A 22,617-nucleotide genomic window follows, 5' to 3' on the forward strand; every position below is an offset into this window, starting at 1 on the left:
ATCTGATATTTTTCTATATATTTTTATTCAATGGTTTCATATTGACAAAACAATTGCATCATAGGCATTGCCTAGCTATTCATTTTCTGAAAATGCTAGCTTATTATTGAAATCGTTCAATGGCATAATGTTGCTGTATTTGTGCTTTAGGCACAAACTCAGAATATAAATCCTGGATATATTTCCGAATAAAAATATGAGAAAGACAATACTGTCTCAATTGATTTGATCTATTCTTATTTAAATTATACTCCATTATTTTTTCCACCAAAATGATTGCCAGGTTACTGGAGCACAATATGCAAATAGTACAGCAAGGGGCAGATGTATAGTGAAAATACAAACATCCAAAAGCTTTTGTCTGAGTTACATTATTTTGCAGTTAGTTACATGAAACTAGTGTTACACTTGCTTACTTACTGTTGAAATGCACTGAGTAATATGTAGTTTCGGTATTTGTGTTTTAGATATGGAATAAACTCACCACATTTAGGTCTTCATTTAAATACCCTTTGAACCATATGTTATATGTCAAGTACTGTCAGTTTCACTGGCACTGAATATTAATTATTACAATCATGGTATCCAATTTTTTTAAGCTAGAGATCTTTAAAATTTTTTTAAACTTTTTCTTCATGATTGTTTTCCTCAGTTCACTACTATTCCCTCCCTTTCTTTTAACTTCTACATACAATTTCATATTGAAGCAGTCCACCCTAATTTACATTTCCTTGTGCTAATAATTACAATGCTTCAATCCAAATCATTCAGGAGATACCTTGACTTGCCCTGTTCACTTATTTGCAAGATGCCCTGCTTCCCTCACTGTCAACTTAGACTTTCAAAACTACCCATGCAAAGAATATAAAAATGTAAATGGACAGGGACAAGTCTACCAACATCAGATGCCATTAGATATCCTGCTACAGCAAATTACGGCCCAGCAGTTTTAATTCTATTTCCTTCACTGTATACCTGTTTGCCTTTGTGGGGAGACTACAATAATATCCATCAGTCCCTCTACGTTAGCGAGGATGGTCTCCTTGTTTCGACCTGTGTATTTGTCCACACGCTGAACTGATTTGGTTTGCCAGTCTGTCCAGTAAATCCAGCGATCATGCTAATTGTAAAAGCAACAATTTACAATTTACTAATGATTTTACTTTATACATCGAACAATGCATATGATTTAAAATTGTGCAGAATTCTTCCATAATTATTTATTTCAAGTACAAGTTTTTATTAGCGAATAATTGTTGGGAAAAGCCAGGAGGAACGAGGAGCGGAGGTGTCCATGATGCCACAATAATTATTGAGCATATCCAACATTCCATGGACAAGGAGAAGGAGATGATTGAGCTCATCTGCCTTCACACCAAGTTTTATGCATTTTATTTGTACTGAAAATATGCAAATATTTCTCAAGAAATCCTCAAGCTTCAAATAAAAATGACAGTATTTTTGCTATAACTTATTCACTGAAACATTTCTCCAATCTTGCGAAGGAATTCTCATCTTTGATTGGCAGTAATTTCCTCTTCTACTATATCAGCACCATTTTGAATCTGAGCGGTTCCAATATAAATATTAGCATTTGGCAAATGTACTGTTTAAATGAATATACAATGTGAATTCCAGATTCCTGCCTAGAGCACACTTACACTTTGAACTAAATAACCAAAAATGCTTTCCAATAAATATCCTTAAGTCTGTCTTATCTCCTCTCATTTTCTTCTTTGTGGACAGCAGACCTGTGAAAAGATGTTACCCACACAGAAGCATAGGCCATTTGGCTCATTATTCTCTGGCTGTTCCCCGAGAAAAGGTGGTAACTATAACCTATGGAGAAATGTCATAGTTGCATTAAATGGCAAATACATAATATTTATTTTAAGAGGGCCAGTTTTTATTTCAAGAAGCAATTTGCACCAGTCAATACTTCTCTTAAAATTTAGAAGCATAGAATTTTACGTGAAAAGAGGCTAAAATTAAATTATAGTCTTCTGTTCACTTGTTATTTTTTGTTTCTCCGCATGGTGGCACTGTTATATCTAAAAGCTATAGAAATGGTTCACTGGCAAAAAATAATTAACACAAGAAAACAGGGACAGGAGTTGAACTCTCAAGCCTGTCCTGCCCAAGCTTCAACTCCTGCTCTGAGCCAGATCCCCATAGCTCTTTCCCATGATCTTTACTGTAAGTACTTCCAATGAGCTAGCCTCCACAACTCTCTGGGGCTGAGAATTTCAGAGATTCACCATTCTCTGCGAGAAGAAATTGTAATATATTTCAGACTTAAAAGACTATGTTCCCTTGTTTGAGATTTTCCTACTAGTGAAAACATCTCGACATTTACCCTGTCATTCCCCCTTAGATCTGATATGTTTCAATAAGATCACCCCTCATTCTTCTGAACTTCAATGAATATAAACCTAACTCTTTAACCTTTCTTGATTGGACAATCCTCTTAACCCATGAATTAGCCTGGTTAATCTCCTTTGGACTGCCTCCAATGATAGTATATTTTTTCCAAGGTAAGGGGACCAAAACTGTGCAACCAAACCCTCCTTATTCTTGATTGCATTGTAATTCCTGTCAATCTCTTACTCAAAGTTAAAATGAAAATACCCTTTATTACTATAAGTATACGTTAGTACTGAGAAAGCAAATTCTTTTAACCTTTTGAAAGAAACATACTGGATTAGATTTCCTACAGGAGTGCTTTAACTGGCATTATCTCAGGATTAATAGCATGCCCAGTTGTTGCCACTGTAGTTGTGGTAAAAGATCAGCATATCCTGATACTTCGATTTCTCCTGGAGCACAGAGCAGTACCTGCCAATGGGGACTTGGTTATGAATCCACAGGTTCTAGCAGGATGTCTCAGTTGCCAGGAATGTAAGATAAGATATCTTTATTAATGTGTAGATAAACCAAGATTTCCATCCATTCATTTAAAATCATGGGACTTGTATTCATTCTTAATAAGTTATAAAAAAATGACATTGTGTTATTCCAGGTAAATCAACAAAATATAATCATTAATGGTTATATATTGCTGATTATTACCTGTACCAATGCATTACATTATTTAAACACAGATATAACTATTGCCAAAATTCCAAATATCTGACTTGCAGTGATTCTCAGTAAATCTGTATTTCCTCATTCACAGAGTCATAGTTTTCATTCCTTGGAAAACACTTTGATCTCTCCTGGTCGTATCCTCATTTCTTAAAATACCATGTTACACATTTCCAGTCATTTTGATTTTACATATTGATCTGGTAAACTGGCTATACTGTAAATGTTAAAGCTCTTTTTCCTTTCCTCATTAGTTCATGGGAACAGTGAAGGCAAACTTATTGCACATCCCTAACTACCAATAAGAAAATGACGGTGAGCTAACGTGTTGAACCACCACAGTCCAGGTGCTGAAAGTATTCTCAAGTGCTGTTAAGTAGGGAAATAAAAGATTTTAAGTAATCTATGAAAAAGGATCAATGATATTTCCATGTCAGGATCATGCATGATTTGCAGTGCCACTGGGAAGTGGAGGAATTCTTGGTGCCCTTATCTGTCTAGGCAGTCATAAGTTTGGGAGGTGCTTTCAGAGAAATCTTGCTGAGTTCCTATAGTGCATCAGATAAACTGCACCTACTGCACTGTGATTAAGGGAGTGAATGTTTAGGGTGGTAGATGAGGTGCCAATGAAGAGGGCTACATTCTCCTGGATAAGGTGTACCACACTGAATACATCCAAGTAAGATGAGAGTGTTCCATCACACTCCTGACAAGTGCCTTGTCAATAGGAGGAAGGCTTTTGGGAATCAGAAGTTGAGCCATTCTCAACACAATTCCAGTCTTCTGACCTGGCCCCTGGAGCCATGGTATTTATATCACAGGTGCAAGTGTAGGATTCTGCTCACTGTTGATTCCAGGCTTGTCAACAATGTATCCCAACAATATGGGACAAATGGAACTTGTTGTGGGGAGGACCTGCAGGTGTGGCCTGTTGTAGCCGGGGGCACAAAAAGCCCTACCTGTACAACAGAAGATCCTGGAAGCAGATAAGTGGGCCAGACCATCTCTTGTAACCAGCAACACTTGGAAAGATTAAGTAAGTTAAAGAGAGAAAAGCTACTCATTCCTGAAATCTGATAATTAAACTCTCAAGGCAATGCTCCAGGCCATTAATGAAGAATACATAAAAATATTTTTTTCTGGAAATTATCTGTTCATTCCCTAATCTCAGAATACATCAGAATCTGGATACATTTCCTCCCTGCCCACAGTGAACATTGTGCTTTACTGCATAAATTTTCCGGGAATCCCTTGAGTTCTTATGTATGAGCCTGCCTCTAACAAGAGTAAAATCTGGGGAGGGAGGCTGGGGTGGGGAATGGTGGGAACCCCAAAATGCCTGCACTGGTTCTATTAAAGAGCTCTGTGAGATTGCAATTAACACCTGCAAGAACTCTGCACAGGGTGATCCTGGCAGTCCGAACAACCACCCAAAATATGCATCACAGGGCTGCAGTGTGTCCCAGCTACAAGATGCACTGCAGTTATTCACCCAGGCCTCTGCAACAGCATCTCCCAGAGCCACTACTACTACCACTGAGAAGGACATGAGCAGCAGCAGATGTATGGGAATATCCCCTGCAAATTCCCTTCAAGCTGCATACTTTCTTGACTTTCCTTCATTATTTTTGGTTCTAAATCCTGGAACTCTCTACCCAACAGCATCATCTTCAGAAGGGCTACCACAGTTCAAGGAGGTGGGTCACCACCACATTCTCAAGGACAGTTAGGGATAACCATTGAATGCCTTCTTGTCAGTAATGCAAAGATCCCCCCCCCAAAAAAAAATTAATTTAAAGAAAAATCTTCAAAATAAAGCAGCAAATTAGCTTTTCGTAACAAATTGAAATTGATGCAAAGTTAAAAATTTTTCAAGAAGTATTTGAATTTAAATTTTTATTATGGCCTGTCATTCAAACAAGCATTAGAATTCAAGTGGCTGGTAATATAAATGGTTCAAATTTCAACAGATTGAATGCCTTCCATACAACTGCTGCACCAAAGATGTCATTCAGGCTTTCTGAGAACATTTCTGAGGGCAATTAGGGATGGGCAATAAATGCGGGCCTTGCCAACAAGCCCCCATAACATGAAGGGGATTAAGTGGTCCTTGATGAACAGCTCTGTCCTCAGGTAGGAGTGGACCTGGTCTTGGGTGGCACCAGGCAGGTAGGGGAGAAGCAGTCTCTGGAGTGGAGTGGTAGTAATTGAGTCCTTACTGGTCTGTATAACTTCCATAGAGCTCCTTCAGGTCATCAGGGTAAACTGGGCAATTACGTCACCAGTCACTCCTCTTAATGAGTTCTGGCAATCCTGCGAACTCCTCGCCCCACCCTGAAGGCGTCTCATGGTTTTACCATGAAATATTAATGTCCCATATTGATGAGAAACAGGAAGGAGAACTTTCGTTTCAAATACTGAAGGCCCACACAAGAGGGCACTGCTGGCAACCTTTGTTAACCCCAAGGAAGATGATGATGAAACATTGCCAATGGCAATGTCATCAACATGAACAGCAGCTGGTTTGATTCTCTTGATGAAGGTGTACAGTACCTGCCACATGCTCTTCAAACCTTACTTTAATGTTACAGATAATAACACTCCCTATTATCCCCAGCATCACTGTTTTGAATTTTTGTATGTACAAAGTAAAATATTTCTTACCTGAGTTAATGCAAAGGGATGTGTAACTTGGCCGATCAGAACTTGCCGTAGTTTTCCATTTAAATCGCAACTTTCTATTCTATCTAAGTGAGCATCCACCCAGTAGATCCTGCCAGGAATAATAGTTTTGATCAAATTTATGTACATATTGAGGAAGGGAGTGACCACCTATGTAATGCCAAACTTAACATCAATGGGAAATTACACCAGCATCACAGCTCCAGCACGAATGTAGTTCAATAAGAATGTAGTTCAATTATTTTCTGGATAATCTTATGCAAAAGAAAAATTCAAAGGCTATCATATCGTACTAATTTTCTGTGACAATGGACAGTTCTGGGAAATCTTCTGGCCACTAGAGTAGAATACTGGCAAGAAGCCAGGGTAGAAGAAAGTTTTGCTTCACATCCTAAATCAGCTAATTAAGTTTCTGTTCCCTCTTGCCCCTTTTGCATTAATCTTCCAATGGCCCATTCACACTTTTGTTTTCACTCAGCTCACCTTCTTGTATCATAATCCAAGGTTAGGCCATTAGGCCAACCCAGATCAGTGTTGATTAGGACTTTGCGGTCAGTGCCATCCAGCTGTGCACGCTCTATTTTGGCAAGATTTCCCCAGTCTGTCCAGAAGAGATACCTGGAAGAGTACAAGAATAACATTCACATGTTTATATTGGATTGGCTTTTATTTCACAGGAACATTTAATTCCATAGCCACAGATTCAGCAAACAGACACATTATCATGTGAAACATAACTTTATCTTATATTTCTTTCAACAATACACTATGCCAAGAATATCAACAGCTGTTATTAATCCATCAAACCAAATAATCAATGATATTGATTCTACATTTTAGCACTAACCACAGTGGCCTTACCCTTTCAAAGATAATTTCAAAACCAAATTCAGACAGAAATATGTTCTTACTTTGAAGCTGGCATTGGAGAGTTTAAGGGAAAGAAGTCCTCGGAGCTTCTGGCATCTTTTATGATTGTTTCTCTTTTAATATAAATGATTCTTGCCTAATCTCTTATAAAGGAGATACAAGAGAATGCAAATGCTGGAAATCTGGAGCAACACACAAAGGAGCCGGAGGAACTCAGCAGGTCAGGCAGCATCTATGGAGGGAAATGGACAGTCGACGTTTCGGGTCGAGACCCTTCATCAGGACTGGAAGGAGAGAGGGGAGATAGCAAATATAAAAAGGTGGAGGGAGGGGGTGGAGCAAGAGCTGGTGTTTTATAGGTGGACTCAAGTGACGGGGTGATAGGCAGGTGAGGGTAGGAGGAGAGTGGGAATGATGCAAGAAGCTGGGAGGTGATTGGTGGAAGTAACAAAAGGCTGAGGAAGATGGAATCTGATAGGAGAGGACGGAATAAAGGGAAGGAGGTGGGGAGGGGAACCAGTGGGAGGAACTTGTGAGTGATGGACAGGTGAAGAGGGTGGGGGAGGAGAAAGAGATAGGCTGATGGGGGCCACTGGGATCAGAAAAGAGAGATCATTAGTACCAGCCAGGATCTCCCAGTGGCCAACCATTTTAATTCCACTTCCCATTGTACCAGCCAGGATCTCCCAGTGGCCAGCCATTTTAATTCCACTTCCCATTGTACCAGCTGGGATCTCCCGGTGGCCAGCCATTTTATTTCCACTTCCCATTCCCACACCAACATGTCTGTCCACGGCCTCCTCCACTGCTGAGTTGAGGCTAGACGCAGATTAGAAGAACAGCACCTCATATTCCGCCTTGGGAGTCTCCAACCTGGCGGCATGAACATCAGTTTCTCTCATTTTCAATAAACACTCCCCTCTGTTCCTTCCCTTTTTTTCTGATCCCACTGGCCCCCATCACCCTCTCTCTTTCCCCTCCTCCACCCTCTCCATCTGCCCAAGACCTATACATTCCTCCCACTGGTTCCCCTCCCCACTTCCTTCCTTTTAGTCCATGGTCCACTGTCCTCTCCGATCAGATTCCATCTTCTTCAGTCCTTTGTCACTTCCACCTATCACCTCCCAGCTTCTTACATCATTCCCACTCTCCACCGCCCCCCCACCTGCCTATCACCCCCCTCACCTAGATCCACCTATCACCTGCCAGCTATTGCTCCACCCCATTCCCCCCACCTTTTTATACTGGCTATCTCCCCTCTTTCTTTCCAGTCCTGATGAAGGGTCTCAACCCAAATCATCAACTGTCCCTTTCCCTCCATTGATAATCTCTTATAAACTTTGCTAAATTTAAGTGGGGTTAAATGCTTCTGCACTTGCCTCACCAGAAGTCCGATGTCTGTCACCTTGGGGTGTTACCGAGGAGGCAAACAGTGGAAACATTTGGCAAGTCAACATACTTAGCTCAAAGTTTATGTAGTTTGTAGTTCCTAAAACACAGTGACACACAATGCAAACACTTCCAGAAATGACTTGGACTCAATATTTTCTCCACTTAGAGAACATTGACAGTTGTTGCATGTCAGAAAATTGATGAATGGAAAAATGGAACATGATATAACATATTAATTAAAACCTTGCACAAAAATGGATCATCATTCTCTGAAGAAGATTCGCTTACCCTTTCCTGGGAAATACAGCAATTGCCCTCGGTTCATCCAGGCTGTTGTTGATTAGCACCTTGCGACAAGTTCCATCAAGCCAAGATACTTCAATAGTGTTTCTGCCAGTGTCCGTCCAATATAGGTTCCTTGCAACCCAGTCAATGGCCAAACCATCAGTTGTTTTTAGACCCTGGCTAATCACGGTCTCCATGCCACTGCCATTGAGGTTTGCACTTCTGATAAATCAAAAAAGCAGAGTTTTATAAAGATGAGTGTTTAAAAGTCTAAACTGAAATACTTCAAAAGGTGATTGAAGGGATAATTGATTTACAAATGAATAGCAGAGTGAGTCAGAGGGACTGACTAGACTCCAGCTCCTCCAGTTATTATCAATAACACACAACATAAGAAACAGGAAAAGGGATGGATCAAACGACTGCTTGAGCTTATTCTATCATTCAATCTGATTGGGTCTGATCTCATCTTTGCCTCATCTCCACTTTCCTGCTTCTTCCCAGTAATCTTTGACCACCCATTGATCAATTTTTGATATGTCAAGGTGTATGAAAATGAAAAATGTATAAATATTTCTGACCCATATATGAAGGATGCTGAAGAGAGTGCACAGGAGATTCACCAGGATGTTGTCTGGACTGGAGGACTTTAGTAATGGGCAAAAATTGGATAGGCTGGGCTTGTTTTCCCTGGAGTGAAGAAGTCTGAGGGGTGACTGATCGAAGAATGTACGATTATGAGAGGCAGACAGTATAAATCCTTTTCCCATTATAGAGGGCTTAAAAACAGGAGGCCATAAGTTTAAGGTGAGAGGAGTTAGTTTTAAAGGGGATCAGAGGGGTAAGATTTATTACACAGAGAGTTGTTGATATCTTGAATACGCAACCAGAGAATGTGGTGGAATCAGATACAATTACTAAGTTTAAGAAGCATTTAGACAGACAAGGGATAGAAGTATAGTGGGCCAAATGGCCTGTTTTGTGCTGTATGGTTCTATGATACAGTCCTAATGTGGTTAAATGTGGATAAATGAGATTAGTAAAGATGGGCAAAAATGTCAGCATTAATGTGGTGGGCTGAAGGGCTTGTTTCAGTGCTGTATGATTCAATGACTCTATGATTATTTAAACATTCTTAAAATGTAATTGCTTAAATAATCTTGTAGTCCACTGCATTTTAAACCAGGCGTTGAGATATCACCAAAGGTCAAGGAAACTGGCTACTTCTCAATATTCCCTTTCTCAGGAAATATGGATGTGTTGCTGGCCTGTTTTTAAATTTATTTCAACGTATTATTGTGAATAACCAATGCTTTATGGATAATAAAACTGAAGTTGTCATTTCCAATTCCTAGTATGTGTTTTCAAGCCTGTTTTGAATCACTGTCATACTGTCATGTAGCATTTGCATCCTATTCACTCTCTCTGATAGATGCAGTAAAGGAAGACACTCATCGCAATCTGAGCATTTTAATGGTTGGACAGCCACAATCTATTAACGAAATGCTTTTCCATGTTATGGTCAATTTTCTGCTATGACTCCTTGCTACATGTGGGTACGACAGTGATTGGCACCTTTGAGTCACCAATTTGCACATGGAAATCTCAATCCTGAGCATGGCTGTGAAGCAGTAACACCGATGGCCAGAGAGCTGCGTATGAATTCTGTAAAAGCAAGGAGGTCGTTATTCCTACCATATTAGTGCAAGCTCTCAGAGCAGGGACATATTCCTGGCTCTCAGTCCTACTATACAGGACTGCATAGGAAATAAAAAAGTAAGTAGGTTTAAGCATACTCCTACAAGGATTATTGATCAATTTCCTTTTGCTAATTTTAATGCAGGGAAGTCAGACACTGTCCAAACTAACAGAATTTGTGATCTGTTGTGTTGAAGCAAGAGTGCCCAGATTGAAGAATAGCTCTCTTTATTGCTTTGAATGGAGAGTCTACGTTTCCTACTTTAACTGTTAATAGAAGTTGGAATCCTATCTGATTTCCCCTTCTTTTACACAGATGTCAATCCTCCCCAAGCTGAAGTTAGCTAACTCAATACGAAGATCAGTCCTAAGACCTGAACAGATTTATTAGCCAGCTATTCACTGGTAAAGCTCATCAAGAATGAAATGTGCACTTTACTCACACAATGAGATGCTGCAGAATTGGACAACTTCTAATTCTTGAGTATTGCATGTTGTACTTTCTACAAGTCTGTTTCATTGAGTGCAAATTGTACATCTTGTGTTATTTTGCTATTTTCCTGACTGTGGATTTAGGCTTGTGACCAGAAGACTGACCTTCACCGATATAATTCCATAACCAGGTCCATGTGGGATTTAAAAAATCCAAGATATAAAAAAACAGAAAAATGGTGAGTTACTTAGCAATTCGGGCAGCATCTATGAAAAAAGAAACAGTTAACGTTTCAGATCAATGACCAGTCATTAGATTTCTCATAAAATGTCATCAGCCTGAAACATTAACCGTTTGTCTCTTCACAGATGCTGCCTGACCTGGAATGTATTTCCACCTTTTAATGTTTTGATTTCCACTTTCCAGGATCGCCATTTTACTACATTTAAAGAAATTGGTTCATGTCAGATTGTTTTTCCCTTTTAAGGGGCAAGCTTTCAGCTTCAATTTGCAAGGGAACTCAGAATTCAGTGTGTGAAAAATCATGGCTTTGATTCCATTGTAAGGAGAAAAAGTGAGTCAGATAGGTATCTCCATATCACCTTTCACATGGTCCCAAAGCATTTTACAAGCAGTGGAATACTGGCCACAGCTGTAATGCAAACAGCATCGCAAACCATTTTGCAAGCTCCCTCTGTGATAAAGACCAGATAATTTGCTTTAGAGATTTTAATTCAGGGATATTGTTCAGGAAACCCACAGAAGAACTTCCCTGCTCCTTCAAAACAACACATGGGATCTTTGATCCCAATTTGAGGGAACAGCTCATGATTCAACCTCTTAGCTGTTCCGCAGGTTCATTCGATGTAGCACTCCTTCACTATTCCCCTGGAGTGTGGAGCGAGGCACAGCTTTCTGAGCCAGGCCATGAGTGCTACAAGGTGAGCCTCAGCTGACACAATGCTTCCTGCCTTGCCTTTCATTTTTATCCATGTTATTTGTGAACTGTGGGTGTAGATGTCAGCAAATGGCCATTCATAAGTGAACAGTTTATCAGATGACAAAGTACCGTGTAAATCAGGCAATGCTGCGCCTTTACCTGATGACATCCAGGAAGACATCTGTATAATAAACCTTCATTTCCACACTGTCATAATCCAGGGAAATGACATTATGGAGCTCAGGGACAGGAACATGCACATCTGTGTAGTCAGTTGTGTCCAGAGAGATCCGCCGGATGCTGCCACGGCTGGAGAAGAGGAGATAGGTCTCAGGGGCATTGTCACAAGTTCTCCCATCATTCTTCATTTGGATTCCTGTTGGACATGCGCAGGTGATGCCACCAGGACGTGGGAGGCAGAGGTGACTGCAGCCTCCGTTCCTGACACTACACTTGTTAAAACCTGCACAGAAAACAAAAACTCTTTCAAAAAAGTCTGAAGGACAAAGTGAAATCTCTTAAACAGGATGCAGGAAGGACTTTGAGTGTAGTTTTATAATACCAGCAGGAATACGTTTAAGATAAACTAATTCCTGTATTCCGTATGCTTCTCTAAAGTAACTCGATGTGAGACAATGCATAATTCAAAATAAATTACATAGTTCAAAAAAAACACTTACTGTGCCATTTTAATCCTCAGTGGTTCAATTTCACCTTTGGGATAATTCAATTATTTTCAATAAAAGATGTCAGAATCTTCAAAGTTGCCACTAACAATTGGTGTTTCTCGAAATAAAACTCTTTTTTTCTGTTCAGAGAAACCCTTCACAGACTTTGCCTGCCTGACCACCAGCAAGAAGAACAAATCAGGTTCCTGGTTGGGCCCCGACAGTAGGTAATCTGATCTTGGCATCTTTATTGCCTATTCCTTGTATCCTTTGACTCCCCTACAAAAAGATGTCCACCTGCATGGGAAAGGTTTCGACGGATATGGGCCAAACATGGGCAAATGGGACTAGCTTAGATGGGCATCTTGATTGGCATGGACGAGTTGGGCCATAGGACCTGCTTCGATGCTGTATGACCCTATGACCCCAGCCCTGAATATATTCAACGACTCAGCCTCCACAGCTCTCAGGGTTAGACAATTCCAGAGAAGTAATACCTCCTCATCTCAGTCTGAAACAGATGACCCCTCATTCTGAAACTATGGCCCCTTGTGTTAGATTTCCCTTGAGGGGAAATATCCTCACAGTAATACCATAGTACAAAACAGAACATACCGACAGGCCGAACACGGTCAATTGCTTGAATGTCCATTAGTCCTGGCAAGTTGCCTCGCACTGTAATCATGTCACCACCTGTGTTCTTGTCAGCTCGTTGGATGCTTCGAGTCTGCCAATCCGTCCAATAAATGTGATGGTCAAGCAGAGTCAGGCCATAAGGGTGCTGGACAGGTGTGACTAGAGTTCGGCGGTTAGCACCATTCAGGTCTGCTGCCTCGATGCGCTATATAATATGATAAAAGAATCACAAACTATAGTTCTTCTTATGTTCTTTAAACAAAAAAAGCAAAGCTCAAGAATCACTGGATATAGACCCATCTTACATTCAGAATTCTAAGCTGAATCAATCTTTAGGGTAAAGGATATCACCTATCTTTTAATAAAATTCTATTTTGATACCACAGTGCATTGGCAGGAACACCAGCTTTGAACATAAAATACCCATTTAGGAAAAATATTGAGAATCATGGTAGCTCTAATTTCAAGAAATATCACATCTGATGAAGTGAAACTGCACATTATTTTCCTACTATATTCTCATACAGAGTAACTGTGCATACCTCAGTGTGTGCATCAGCCCACAGAAGTCGAGAACCCACTTTGTCAATGGCCAGACCATTAGGCCAGCCCAGGTTACTATTGATGAGAATCATTCTGTCTGATCCATCCATGGCAGCACGTTCCAGTTTGGCATGTTCTCCCCAGTCTGTCCAATACATGTAGCTAGGAATAAATAACATAGATACAAGCATTAACTATAAGGCAAAGATTTCCTTCTCTTCTTAAAGTAGCACATTTTGAATAATTCATCCTTTGACTAGCAGCAATACTAACACTATGAGGGAACAGTGAGGCAGTGTTCTTAAAATAACTGTTGAAAAGCAACAACAATTTAATGCAAACATATTAGCAAGTTCATTACAAATGAGAAAGAACACATTAATAAAGAACCTAGATTTATAGTTTCTTATCGATTTGCAGAATATGCCAAAGTGCTTCATAGGCAATGATATTGTTGTTATCCCTAGTTTAGTGGTAACACGTTTTTTGTCTGAGCCAAATTTTTCTCTTGATAAAACTCTGTTCTGATGACACATGGGATCAGCAGCAACATAAATTTTGAAATTCCCCAAAACAAGAAATACCCATTTGGAGAAAATATCGAAAATCACAGTGGATATAATTTCAAGAAATGTCACATCTCTATCTGCACATCAATTACTTAATACTCTGGCACAAAATAACTGTGTGAACCTCAGTGTATGCGTCAGCTCGGAGGAGCCAGGAACCCATTTTGTTAATGGCCAGACCATTAGGCCAATCTAGGTTACCACTGATGAGAACCACTTGACCCAGCCAGTCCAGGTCTTGAGCATGAAACTTCAGTTAATACTCTAGTGCAGCACTAACACGATGCTAAACTCTCAGATGCATTGCCTTTCAGATGAGATGATAAACTGAGCTTCTCTATGATCTCACAAAGGATGTAAAAAGTACTACGGGGAGTTCCTGGCCAAAATTTATCCTTCAAGCAACATAAAAAAGAAGTCTGTTAGCTATTTTTGGATCTTGCTGTGCACAAATTAGTAGCCATGTTTCCCTACAACACACTTCAGAAGTATGCAATCAGCTGTAAGATGCCGGTAGTAAAATGTGATGCAAGTTAGCCTTAATGCATCTGCTTCTGAAACCACATAGTTGCCTTATTACCTCCAAATGACTGTTCCAAGAGATTCCGGATTGGCCTCCCAGTTTCTGCCCTTAAAATTAGGGCTGACCAAAGCTCTGGTTCCCAGTCTTGCACCCAGATCCTGTTCATCCCATCTTTGTGCTTGATGGCCCAAACTGGCTCCCAGCGGAGCAACAGCTTCACTTTAAGATTCCCACTCTTAGGTCGTCACCATCTCTATAATTTCCAAAAGCAGCAGAACTCTCCAAAATATCTGTGCTTCCCCAAATCTTCTTTCTTGAGGCTGCACCTGGAGTACTGCGTGCAGTTCTGGTCTCCTTACTTAAGGAAATATATCCTGGCTTTGGAGGTGGTGCAGAGGAGGTTCACCAGGTTGATTCCGGAGATGAGGGGGTTAGCCTATGAGGAGAGATTGAGCTCCTTGGGACTATACTCACTGGAATTCAAAAGAATAAGAGGGGATCTTACAGAAAAAAAATTATGAAAGGGATAGATAAGATAGATGCAGGAAGATTGTTTCCACTGGTAGGTGAGACTAGAATTAGGGGACATAGCCTCAAGATTCGGGGAATAGATTTAGGATAGAGAGGAGGAGAAACTGCCTTTCCCCAGAGAGTAGTGAATCTGTGGAATTCTCTGCCCAGGGAAGCAGTAGAGGCTACCTCATTAAATATATTTAAGACACAGTTAGATAGATTTTTGCATAGTGGGGGAATTAAGGGTGATGGGGAAAAGGCAGGTAGGTGGATCTAAGTCCAAGGCCAGACCAGCCATGATCTTATTGAATGGCGGGGCAGGCTCGACGGACCGGGGGGCTACTCCTGCTCCTATTTCCTGTGTGTCCTTGGGAATCTCTGATTTTACTCTACCTTTGTCAGCCATGGCTTAAATGTTGTCCATACACCACAAAATTCCCTCCCCACCTCCATTGCCTTTCTAAAAAGCCTTGTTAAAATCCCTTTGCTCATCCACCTATTGTGGCTCAGTGTCAAATTTCATACAATACCTCATGCTGTCAAAGGCATCTTTTGCACTGATACTCAGAGACATTTCAAAACAATTGAAATTGATCTTAGAAAAAAATAAAAGTTTAAAAATACATTTTTGGAAAAACATTAATATATTACTAATTAAGAATATCAATATGCAGTTAAGTAAACTAAAATAAACATCTAACCTAACTTTTTAATAAAAGTTGATAACCCCATTTGAAGCTCAGTGTCATGGTTGGTGTACAGCTGAGGTGCCATAAAAGAGGTATATCTGGGTCCCACGGCTTCTCCATAGCTAGCTGTCAGCCACATCTGGCCCAGTTCCACTATATTATTTATAAGTATCTAAACAAGAGATAGTGGCTCCATTTAAAATCATAATCAAAAGGTGGCAATTCTGCCAATCAAATGCCTCACTTTGTATAGCACTTAAGTGCAGGCTAGATTACAAGCAACTTGACCTTTCAGATGAGGCAAAACTGCTCCCAACCAAAGCAAATTGACGTCATTTTCTATTAACATTTGCTCAGACATTCTGCTTAGAGAACATGAACCAGTAGATACTCAAGGAGCAATTATCAAAATTATTAATACTTGATTACTGTGGCTATTTTTCAATAAATTTTAAGTAATTTTTAAAAAGAATTGTGTGTGATATAGATGTCACAGAATCCAGAAAAACTAAAACCATGAAACAATTTATCAATAGGTTACTGTGACCTCTCCACTCACCCTTTCTCATGATGAAGAGCAATGGCTCTTGGACTGTCCAAGTTCTGCCAGATCAGAACTTTTCTCATTGTTCCATCCAAATTAGCAACTTCAATCCTATTGGTCCCCGTATCTGTCCAATATATTTTACGGCCTGTCGCATCCACTGCCAGTCCATCAGTGGTCATTAATCCTTGAAAGAAAAAGCACTAGCAATGGGACATGCAGTTCTGATAATAGCTTATCTTGGAATGAATGTGTGAATATCTCAATACATTAGTTTACAATGGTATATTTAATACTACCGAAGAAACCTAATTTTCTTTATTTTGATATAATAGTTTAATTTTAATAGAAATCGAACCATATATGCATAACTAAGCCGTATAACAGAACCAGCTCGTATAACTAAGATGGCTTAATAAGGGTTGACAATTTATACAAACCCAAAATCCAGCCTGGTTACAAGCAGCACAAATGCAGGAGCTGATCATCATTATTTTATGGATACATTTAATATATCATCATTATTTGTAGAGAAATTAAAGATCCAAGAATTATTGTGCTTTCGTTGTAAACAATGGGCTGGATTGTGCTTGATCCACCCACCGTTCATACATGCCTGGTTTTCTGCATTAACTTCATGGCTGCACCAACCTTTCTCAGCTGCTTGGTTAACATTGTTCCAAAGGTGTCCCACTGTGCAATGGAGCTCTTGAAACAATGTGCCGACTATCTCTGCTTTCTCACCTGTGGTTACAATGTCTTCCTGCTGTGATCCATTCAGGCTGGCTCTGCTAATTTTATTCAGAGTGCTGTCTGACCAGTACACCTTTCCTAAAATGAAAAGACATTGTTTTAGGAGGAAGGATTAATTTGTGAAGAGTCTAATGACCGGTTTATCTTAAGTTGTCTTCACCCAAAGGGAAACACAACTAAATGTGTAAAGACATTAGGAGAGCTTGCCAAAAAGAACAATTGTTTTCAAATGCAAGTGAAATTACAGCATAGGACCAAGCAATTTTGCTGGATTTTTTCATATTTTGGAACAGTTTTGAAGATATTTTCTTGGACTAGCAGTGCAATAAAGATCACATTCCTCATAACTAAATTGCTCCATACCCATTGACTTTATCATGCTGAATCACTGCCAAATGTTAAGAGATCATGGCACGTTAACATGGTATTAAAAATCTCCTATAATAGCTTAGCTCTGGTTTTACAAATGCATTATACTTATTGGTAGTTTATTGCAGATGTACAATTAAATGAATCATTGTAGGGGAGGGCATTTATGTTGTGAAAAATGTCAAAGCTTTTTTGTTAATATAAATAATCAATCACCTTCTTTAGGATCAACTCCAATTGCAATTGTATTTTTCATTGTTCCATTGACAGGCACCACCACATCAGCAAAGTAAGGAATATCAAGTGACACCATTCGGATATCTGTTCTTCGCGCAAATATGAGGAAGCTGGTCATACCTGAAGTAACATGAAAGAAATGTGATGTAGAGAGCTGAAAAAAAAATCATTCCTAAACTATTGAACCATCTGCTCAATCATTCAACTACTTCAGCAAAATCTTGATGTTATCCTTTGAGAGCAGGATGCCTGTGTTTTCTGAATAACTCGTTTTGTAGACTTGCATGCACATGGCATTTTCCAGGAGCCCATTTCTGCCCCAAAGAGAAATGAAGGGCACTCTATTCACATCTTGCAAATATATCACTTTAATGGTTTATAACAGCAGAATACAACAGCTATAAACACACATTACAGTTCAAATGCTGTTTGGCTTATAAATTAATTTTAAAAATGTGAATAAAAAACCGCAGATGCTGGCAAGATTGAAATTAAAAATAAACAGAAGACGCTCGAAACATTTATAGAACAAATGAAGGGTCTGATGAGGGATCATTAACTTGAAACATTAACTCTGTTTCCATAGATGCTGCCTGACCTGCAGAATGTTTCCAGCATTTTCTGTTTCTATTTCAAAATGTACATTTTCAATGAGAGCATCCTCTTGTAAAGAGATATCCAAAAGAGGTGCAAGTTAGTTTAATTTCTGACAATCTTCAGCTACCTTTTGCACAACTACTTGAGCTATCTTTTCTTAAAGAAAATGTCCAAAGTCTGAAACTGCTTATAGTTATTTTAAATATCTTTCTGTTAACACACCAATAGAGGAGTTACATCTCACCAGGCGCACATGTCTTTCCATCTGCAAGGAGATTAATGCCTGTGGGGCACGCACAACTGTAAGCCTTAGGCAATGGAGCGAGAAGACAGAGGTGACTGCAACCACCGTTGTTTATTTTGCACATGGTAGCCACTGTAAATAAATTAAACATAAATCCTTTACAATAATTGCTGTAGAATGAGAGACAGTAGGTTCCTTTTGTCCTTTTTGATACAGCATAATTTACATTAAATCGCATGCAACTAAGAATCTGCACACTCATTCAGGATTCCAGACTCTTTCCCCATTACCTGGCATTCGATGCCTATGGAACATGTGAATATCCATTAGGTTTTCTAGGTTTTCTCGCAGCATCACTCGACCAAGGCCACTGTTTTTATCTGCACTCTGAATGCTTTTTGATTGCCAATCGGTCCAATAGATCTTATCATTATGTATAGTCAATCCAAAAGGGTGAGGCAGCTGACTGCCAATCAGGACCTAGAAGAGTATTTCAAGAACTTTAGGTATTGCAATGGAGGTGAAAGAAAGCTTACATCAGTGTGGACTATCTGTTACTTTGAGCAGGCAGTGGAACTTGAAAAGTAAAACATCATTAGCATGATTATATTTCAAAGTCAGTGAGTTACCCAGCACTTGCAACTGGATAGTAAATGATTACTGACATCCCCTGAAACAGGATAAATCTTTGGTGTCTTTACCCTCCTGAATAAGTAATTCCACTCAATTAGCATTCATCCTAACTACTTTGGTCAATAGCATATTATAGTAATTACCAGCCACAATGAGCAATGACAACATTTCATAGCCCAAAACATCCACTGTGAAACAAGCTCACAAACTTCATGAGTGCTAGTCTGTTCAAATCACCCTAAGTGAGTTCAGTGGGTGACCTTCATGCTGGAAGTTGCCTACCACTTGGCTGGTGATGACCTGATGATTGTTAAGTGCTTTGAGAGCCATTTAAGTCACACCCTCAGGCTGAACCATTATGGTTTATGAACATATTTGACATTCAAAATTTATTAAAGATTTAACATGATTTTTTTTAATTTAAAAGAATTAAAAAGAAAATCACTTATAAACATTTGAAAATACCCAACACAATTAAATATATATAATTACATGAAATGAAAACAATTTAATTAAGGTAAAATTTACCAGGTCCTTATAAGCAATCTTCTCCTTTCAAATGAACAAGTTTGCTCTTCCTGAGCCAAGTTTAACTTGGCACAGGGTCAATGGGCAGAACTCCCAGCAAAAGTACCAGGGAACTGCAGAACTACTTACTCTGCTGCTGGACTACAGCAATTGAACACCAATAAGGAAATCCCTGCTGGTCAACTGTTAGGAAGTGTATTACTTCTGCATCTGTGCAGGAGTCTCCAATTTCCACAGTTATAATGGTTAATGACTGAAATTTTGTACAGAACTGCCAGCATTTCTGCAGAAGATGCAGCCAAATATTTCAATCCCAGGTGATTTAAATGCACCAATGAACATAATTAGCATTGATATAATTCTCAAAATTAAATAGATAATTATGTTCCCATACCTTTCTTGCAGTTCCATTGAGGTTGGCATACTCTATTGTCTTCATGCCTGCATCAGCCCAGTACAGTCTCTCTGTGCCATAGTCCACTGCTAAGCCATTGGGCCAGGTGAGATTGGAAGAAATGATTACTATACGCTCAGAAGAATCCAGCCCTGCACGTTCAATCTTTGGACTGGCTCCCCAGTCTGTCCAATACATGTACCTTCACATGACAAAAAAATAGCAAGAATTGATCAGTATTCAACTCCTACAATTACAGATCAGCTGCATTTAACTGAGTTACTGATTGAGGCATTTTGGACTGATACTTAAAAAACAATGACCACATAAGTTTAAGCACTCACATCAAAGTTAAGCTGGGGTAAGATACGCTTGAAAACTCCCATCACAAGCTAAAGCTTAATGACCAAATATTCTGCATTTAGATGAGTCATTAGATAAATGGAACATAAAATTCTAATTATTTTATAATATATATAGGGCATGTAATACAGGAAAAACAATAGTTCAATCAACAAACAACTCTAGTAAACCAACCCTCCGATAGGATCCACCACAATGTCTCTGGGCCTGTCTAGGTTCTCCCAGATGAGGACTGTTCGCATGGTACCATCTAAATTTGAGGCCTCAATTCTGTCAGTTCCTAAAATGAAAAGATGAAAAATTAAAAATTAAGTCTGGTTTGTAACAAGGAAGAATAAATATAATGAATATACTGGGTCAACACAAGTCCCAATCCTCCATTATTTTCACATATATAGCTTTGTGAAAATAATGGAGGATTGGGACTGATGGGATTGCTCTAGCAGGAGCTGATATAGACTCAACAGGCTGAACAGTCACCTTCTGTACTGTAACATTCCTTATTCTAGCGTTGGAAATGTTACTCATTGTGTCATGTGGTTCAAAATTACTTATTACTCAAAAATAGACCATTCAATTGAACTTACATTATGCTCCACAAACTAAATGTATTTCGGACTAAGATTTCAAATTTGTTCACAGGATTGAAAAATACTGAATTCCAACTACTAAATCACCAGCAACTAGTGAGGTGCAGATTATGAATTTAAAATGCTCTTATCTACAGCAATCACAACATTCTTAATGAATGGGTGCCAATGGGGCTCACTTGCTTATAGATCAGGAGATAGTTCCATCTTTTCACATCTCCTGCTGATCATAACAGCACAAATGCTTCAATACAATCACTTTTTGCTTTGGTTACCTGCATCTGTCCAATAAAGCTTGTTTGTCACCCAGTCAACTGCAAGCCCTGCAGGACTTTCCAGACTGGTATCCACCACTGCCTGAAAGAAAATTGATTTGAATCCTCTGTCATAGGGAGATCAAAAAAAACCTTTATGAAACTTTGTCAGGATAACAATAAATTGAACCTCTTACTTAACAAGTCACTAGACTTTGCCCTCTGATATATTACCCAGTCTTTAATACTTGCCACTAGAATTGAAATTTTGAAAAAAAAACTATTTTTTCTGTAAAAATTAACTTGAAGAAACACTTATATGTAACTCTACAGTGAATTGTACAGAACGTATGCTGTCAACTTGGGGTACGACATAATCCTAATCATGATCACAATTACCCAAAGTATATTTCCTTTCCATGATTAAACTATTTTTAAATAAGTCTCACCTAATGTTTAATATTTGTTTACCTTGTATTAGAGTTATCAATTATGTGTAAATGTTACTGGATGAATGAGTTTGCATTAATAAGATTAAATGATTGATTACAAAATATTTTTGTTCATAAAAAGAACTTGTCCTTTGTGTGGTCCCATTACAAACATACAATCTCATCACCCATGCAGAGACACAAACATACCTCCTGCTTTGTTCCATCCCACTTAGCCCTGTTGATAGAGTCGGTGGTAACATCTGTCCAATAGATGTATTCCCCTTTGGCGTCCCAGTCAAGTGCAACAGCACTGCGCACATCAGCCAGTGGAATGACATCATCAGACTTGTCCTCAGTGTCAAAGCTGATGCGACGGATGTCCGTCCTTCGAGCAAAAAGCAGGAACTTGTCAAGACCTGATAAGGCCGAAAGGTCTCTTGTCACTTCTAAGTTCAAAAAATCAATACAACTTCTTCTAAATTTAACATTTTATGAACAATATAATGCCAAAAAAATGAACATATTCCTTCCATTTCACACTGACAGGCTGACTGAGTCAGATGCAATCTACAACTAATACAACCTTTGGATGGACTCATTGCATTAACTGGACATCTTCATTTTCCATATGGCCAATATTAAATACACTGATCCTGCTCAATGTCATTCTGCTTGTGAACTTCAATTGTCCTGAAGAAAAGTTGTACCTCCAATTTGTGGCCAATCATTCATACCAAAGGTATTACCAAAATCTGGCTATAGATGAAAATGGAATCTGAGCAGCCATTTTCCTTGGAATTTACTACTGTATTATTTACTGTATGATTTGCAGTTTTATTCAATATAGTAGAAGCACTCTTAAATGCACATTCTGTCCTTGGTAAAAATATACATTAAGTTCAGCTGTGCCTTTAACTAACTTTTATTGCATTATTTGATCTTATGTTGTAGTATGTATTAAACTATAAGCAGCATGAAGCATTTTATTATATTAAATTTATTGTAGACTGTTATCTTACTATGATAGAAGTTTGAAAGAGCCATAGAGTAGAATATACCCTGAACGAACAATAGCAGCTGATATTACAATCAACAGTACATTCCTCTCATGGGTGATTTAAATTCATTCCTACTTAAAATTAGAATTCTATA

At 39.0% G+C, this 22,617-nt stretch overlaps 1 protein-coding gene across 4 annotated transcripts in view; it reads right to left on the reverse strand.

Moving 5' to 3' along the window:
* The window catches only part of lrp4 (low density lipoprotein receptor-related protein 4), a 341,005-nt gene that overhangs the window by 29,238 nt on the left and 289,150 nt on the right, over positions 1-22,617 (reverse strand). For all 4 annotated transcript variants that reach the window (XM_052029316.1, XM_052029315.1, XM_052029314.1 and 1 more), the window contains exons 17-32: positions 21,673-21,881; positions 21,053-21,134; positions 20,362-20,467; positions 19,825-20,026; positions 18,560-18,749; positions 18,270-18,401; positions 17,408-17,548; positions 16,814-16,900; positions 16,085-16,256; positions 13,231-13,393; positions 12,668-12,893; positions 11,544-11,847; positions 8,317-8,535; positions 6,250-6,384; positions 5,749-5,857; positions 976-1,120 (exon numbers count right to left, since the gene is read on the reverse strand). In XM_052029316.1, coding sequence (XP_051885276.1) covers positions 976-1,120; positions 5,749-5,857; positions 6,250-6,384; positions 8,317-8,535; positions 11,544-11,847; positions 12,668-12,893; positions 13,231-13,393; positions 16,085-16,256; positions 16,814-16,900; positions 17,408-17,548; positions 18,270-18,401; positions 18,560-18,749; positions 19,825-20,026; positions 20,362-20,467; positions 21,053-21,134; positions 21,673-21,881 — 2,622 coding nt within the window. The remainder of the gene's footprint in view (positions 1-975; positions 1,121-5,748; positions 5,858-6,249; positions 6,385-8,316; positions 8,536-11,543; positions 11,848-12,667; positions 12,894-13,230; positions 13,394-16,084; positions 16,257-16,813; positions 16,901-17,407; positions 17,549-18,269; positions 18,402-18,559; positions 18,750-19,824; positions 20,027-20,361; positions 20,468-21,052; positions 21,135-21,672; positions 21,882-22,617) is intronic.

This window comes from Pristis pectinata, chromosome 14 (assembly GCF_009764475.1).
Source record: "Pristis pectinata isolate sPriPec2 chromosome 14, sPriPec2.1.pri, whole genome shotgun sequence".
NCBI lineage: Eukaryota > Metazoa > Chordata > Chondrichthyes > Rhinopristiformes > Pristidae > Pristis > Pristis pectinata.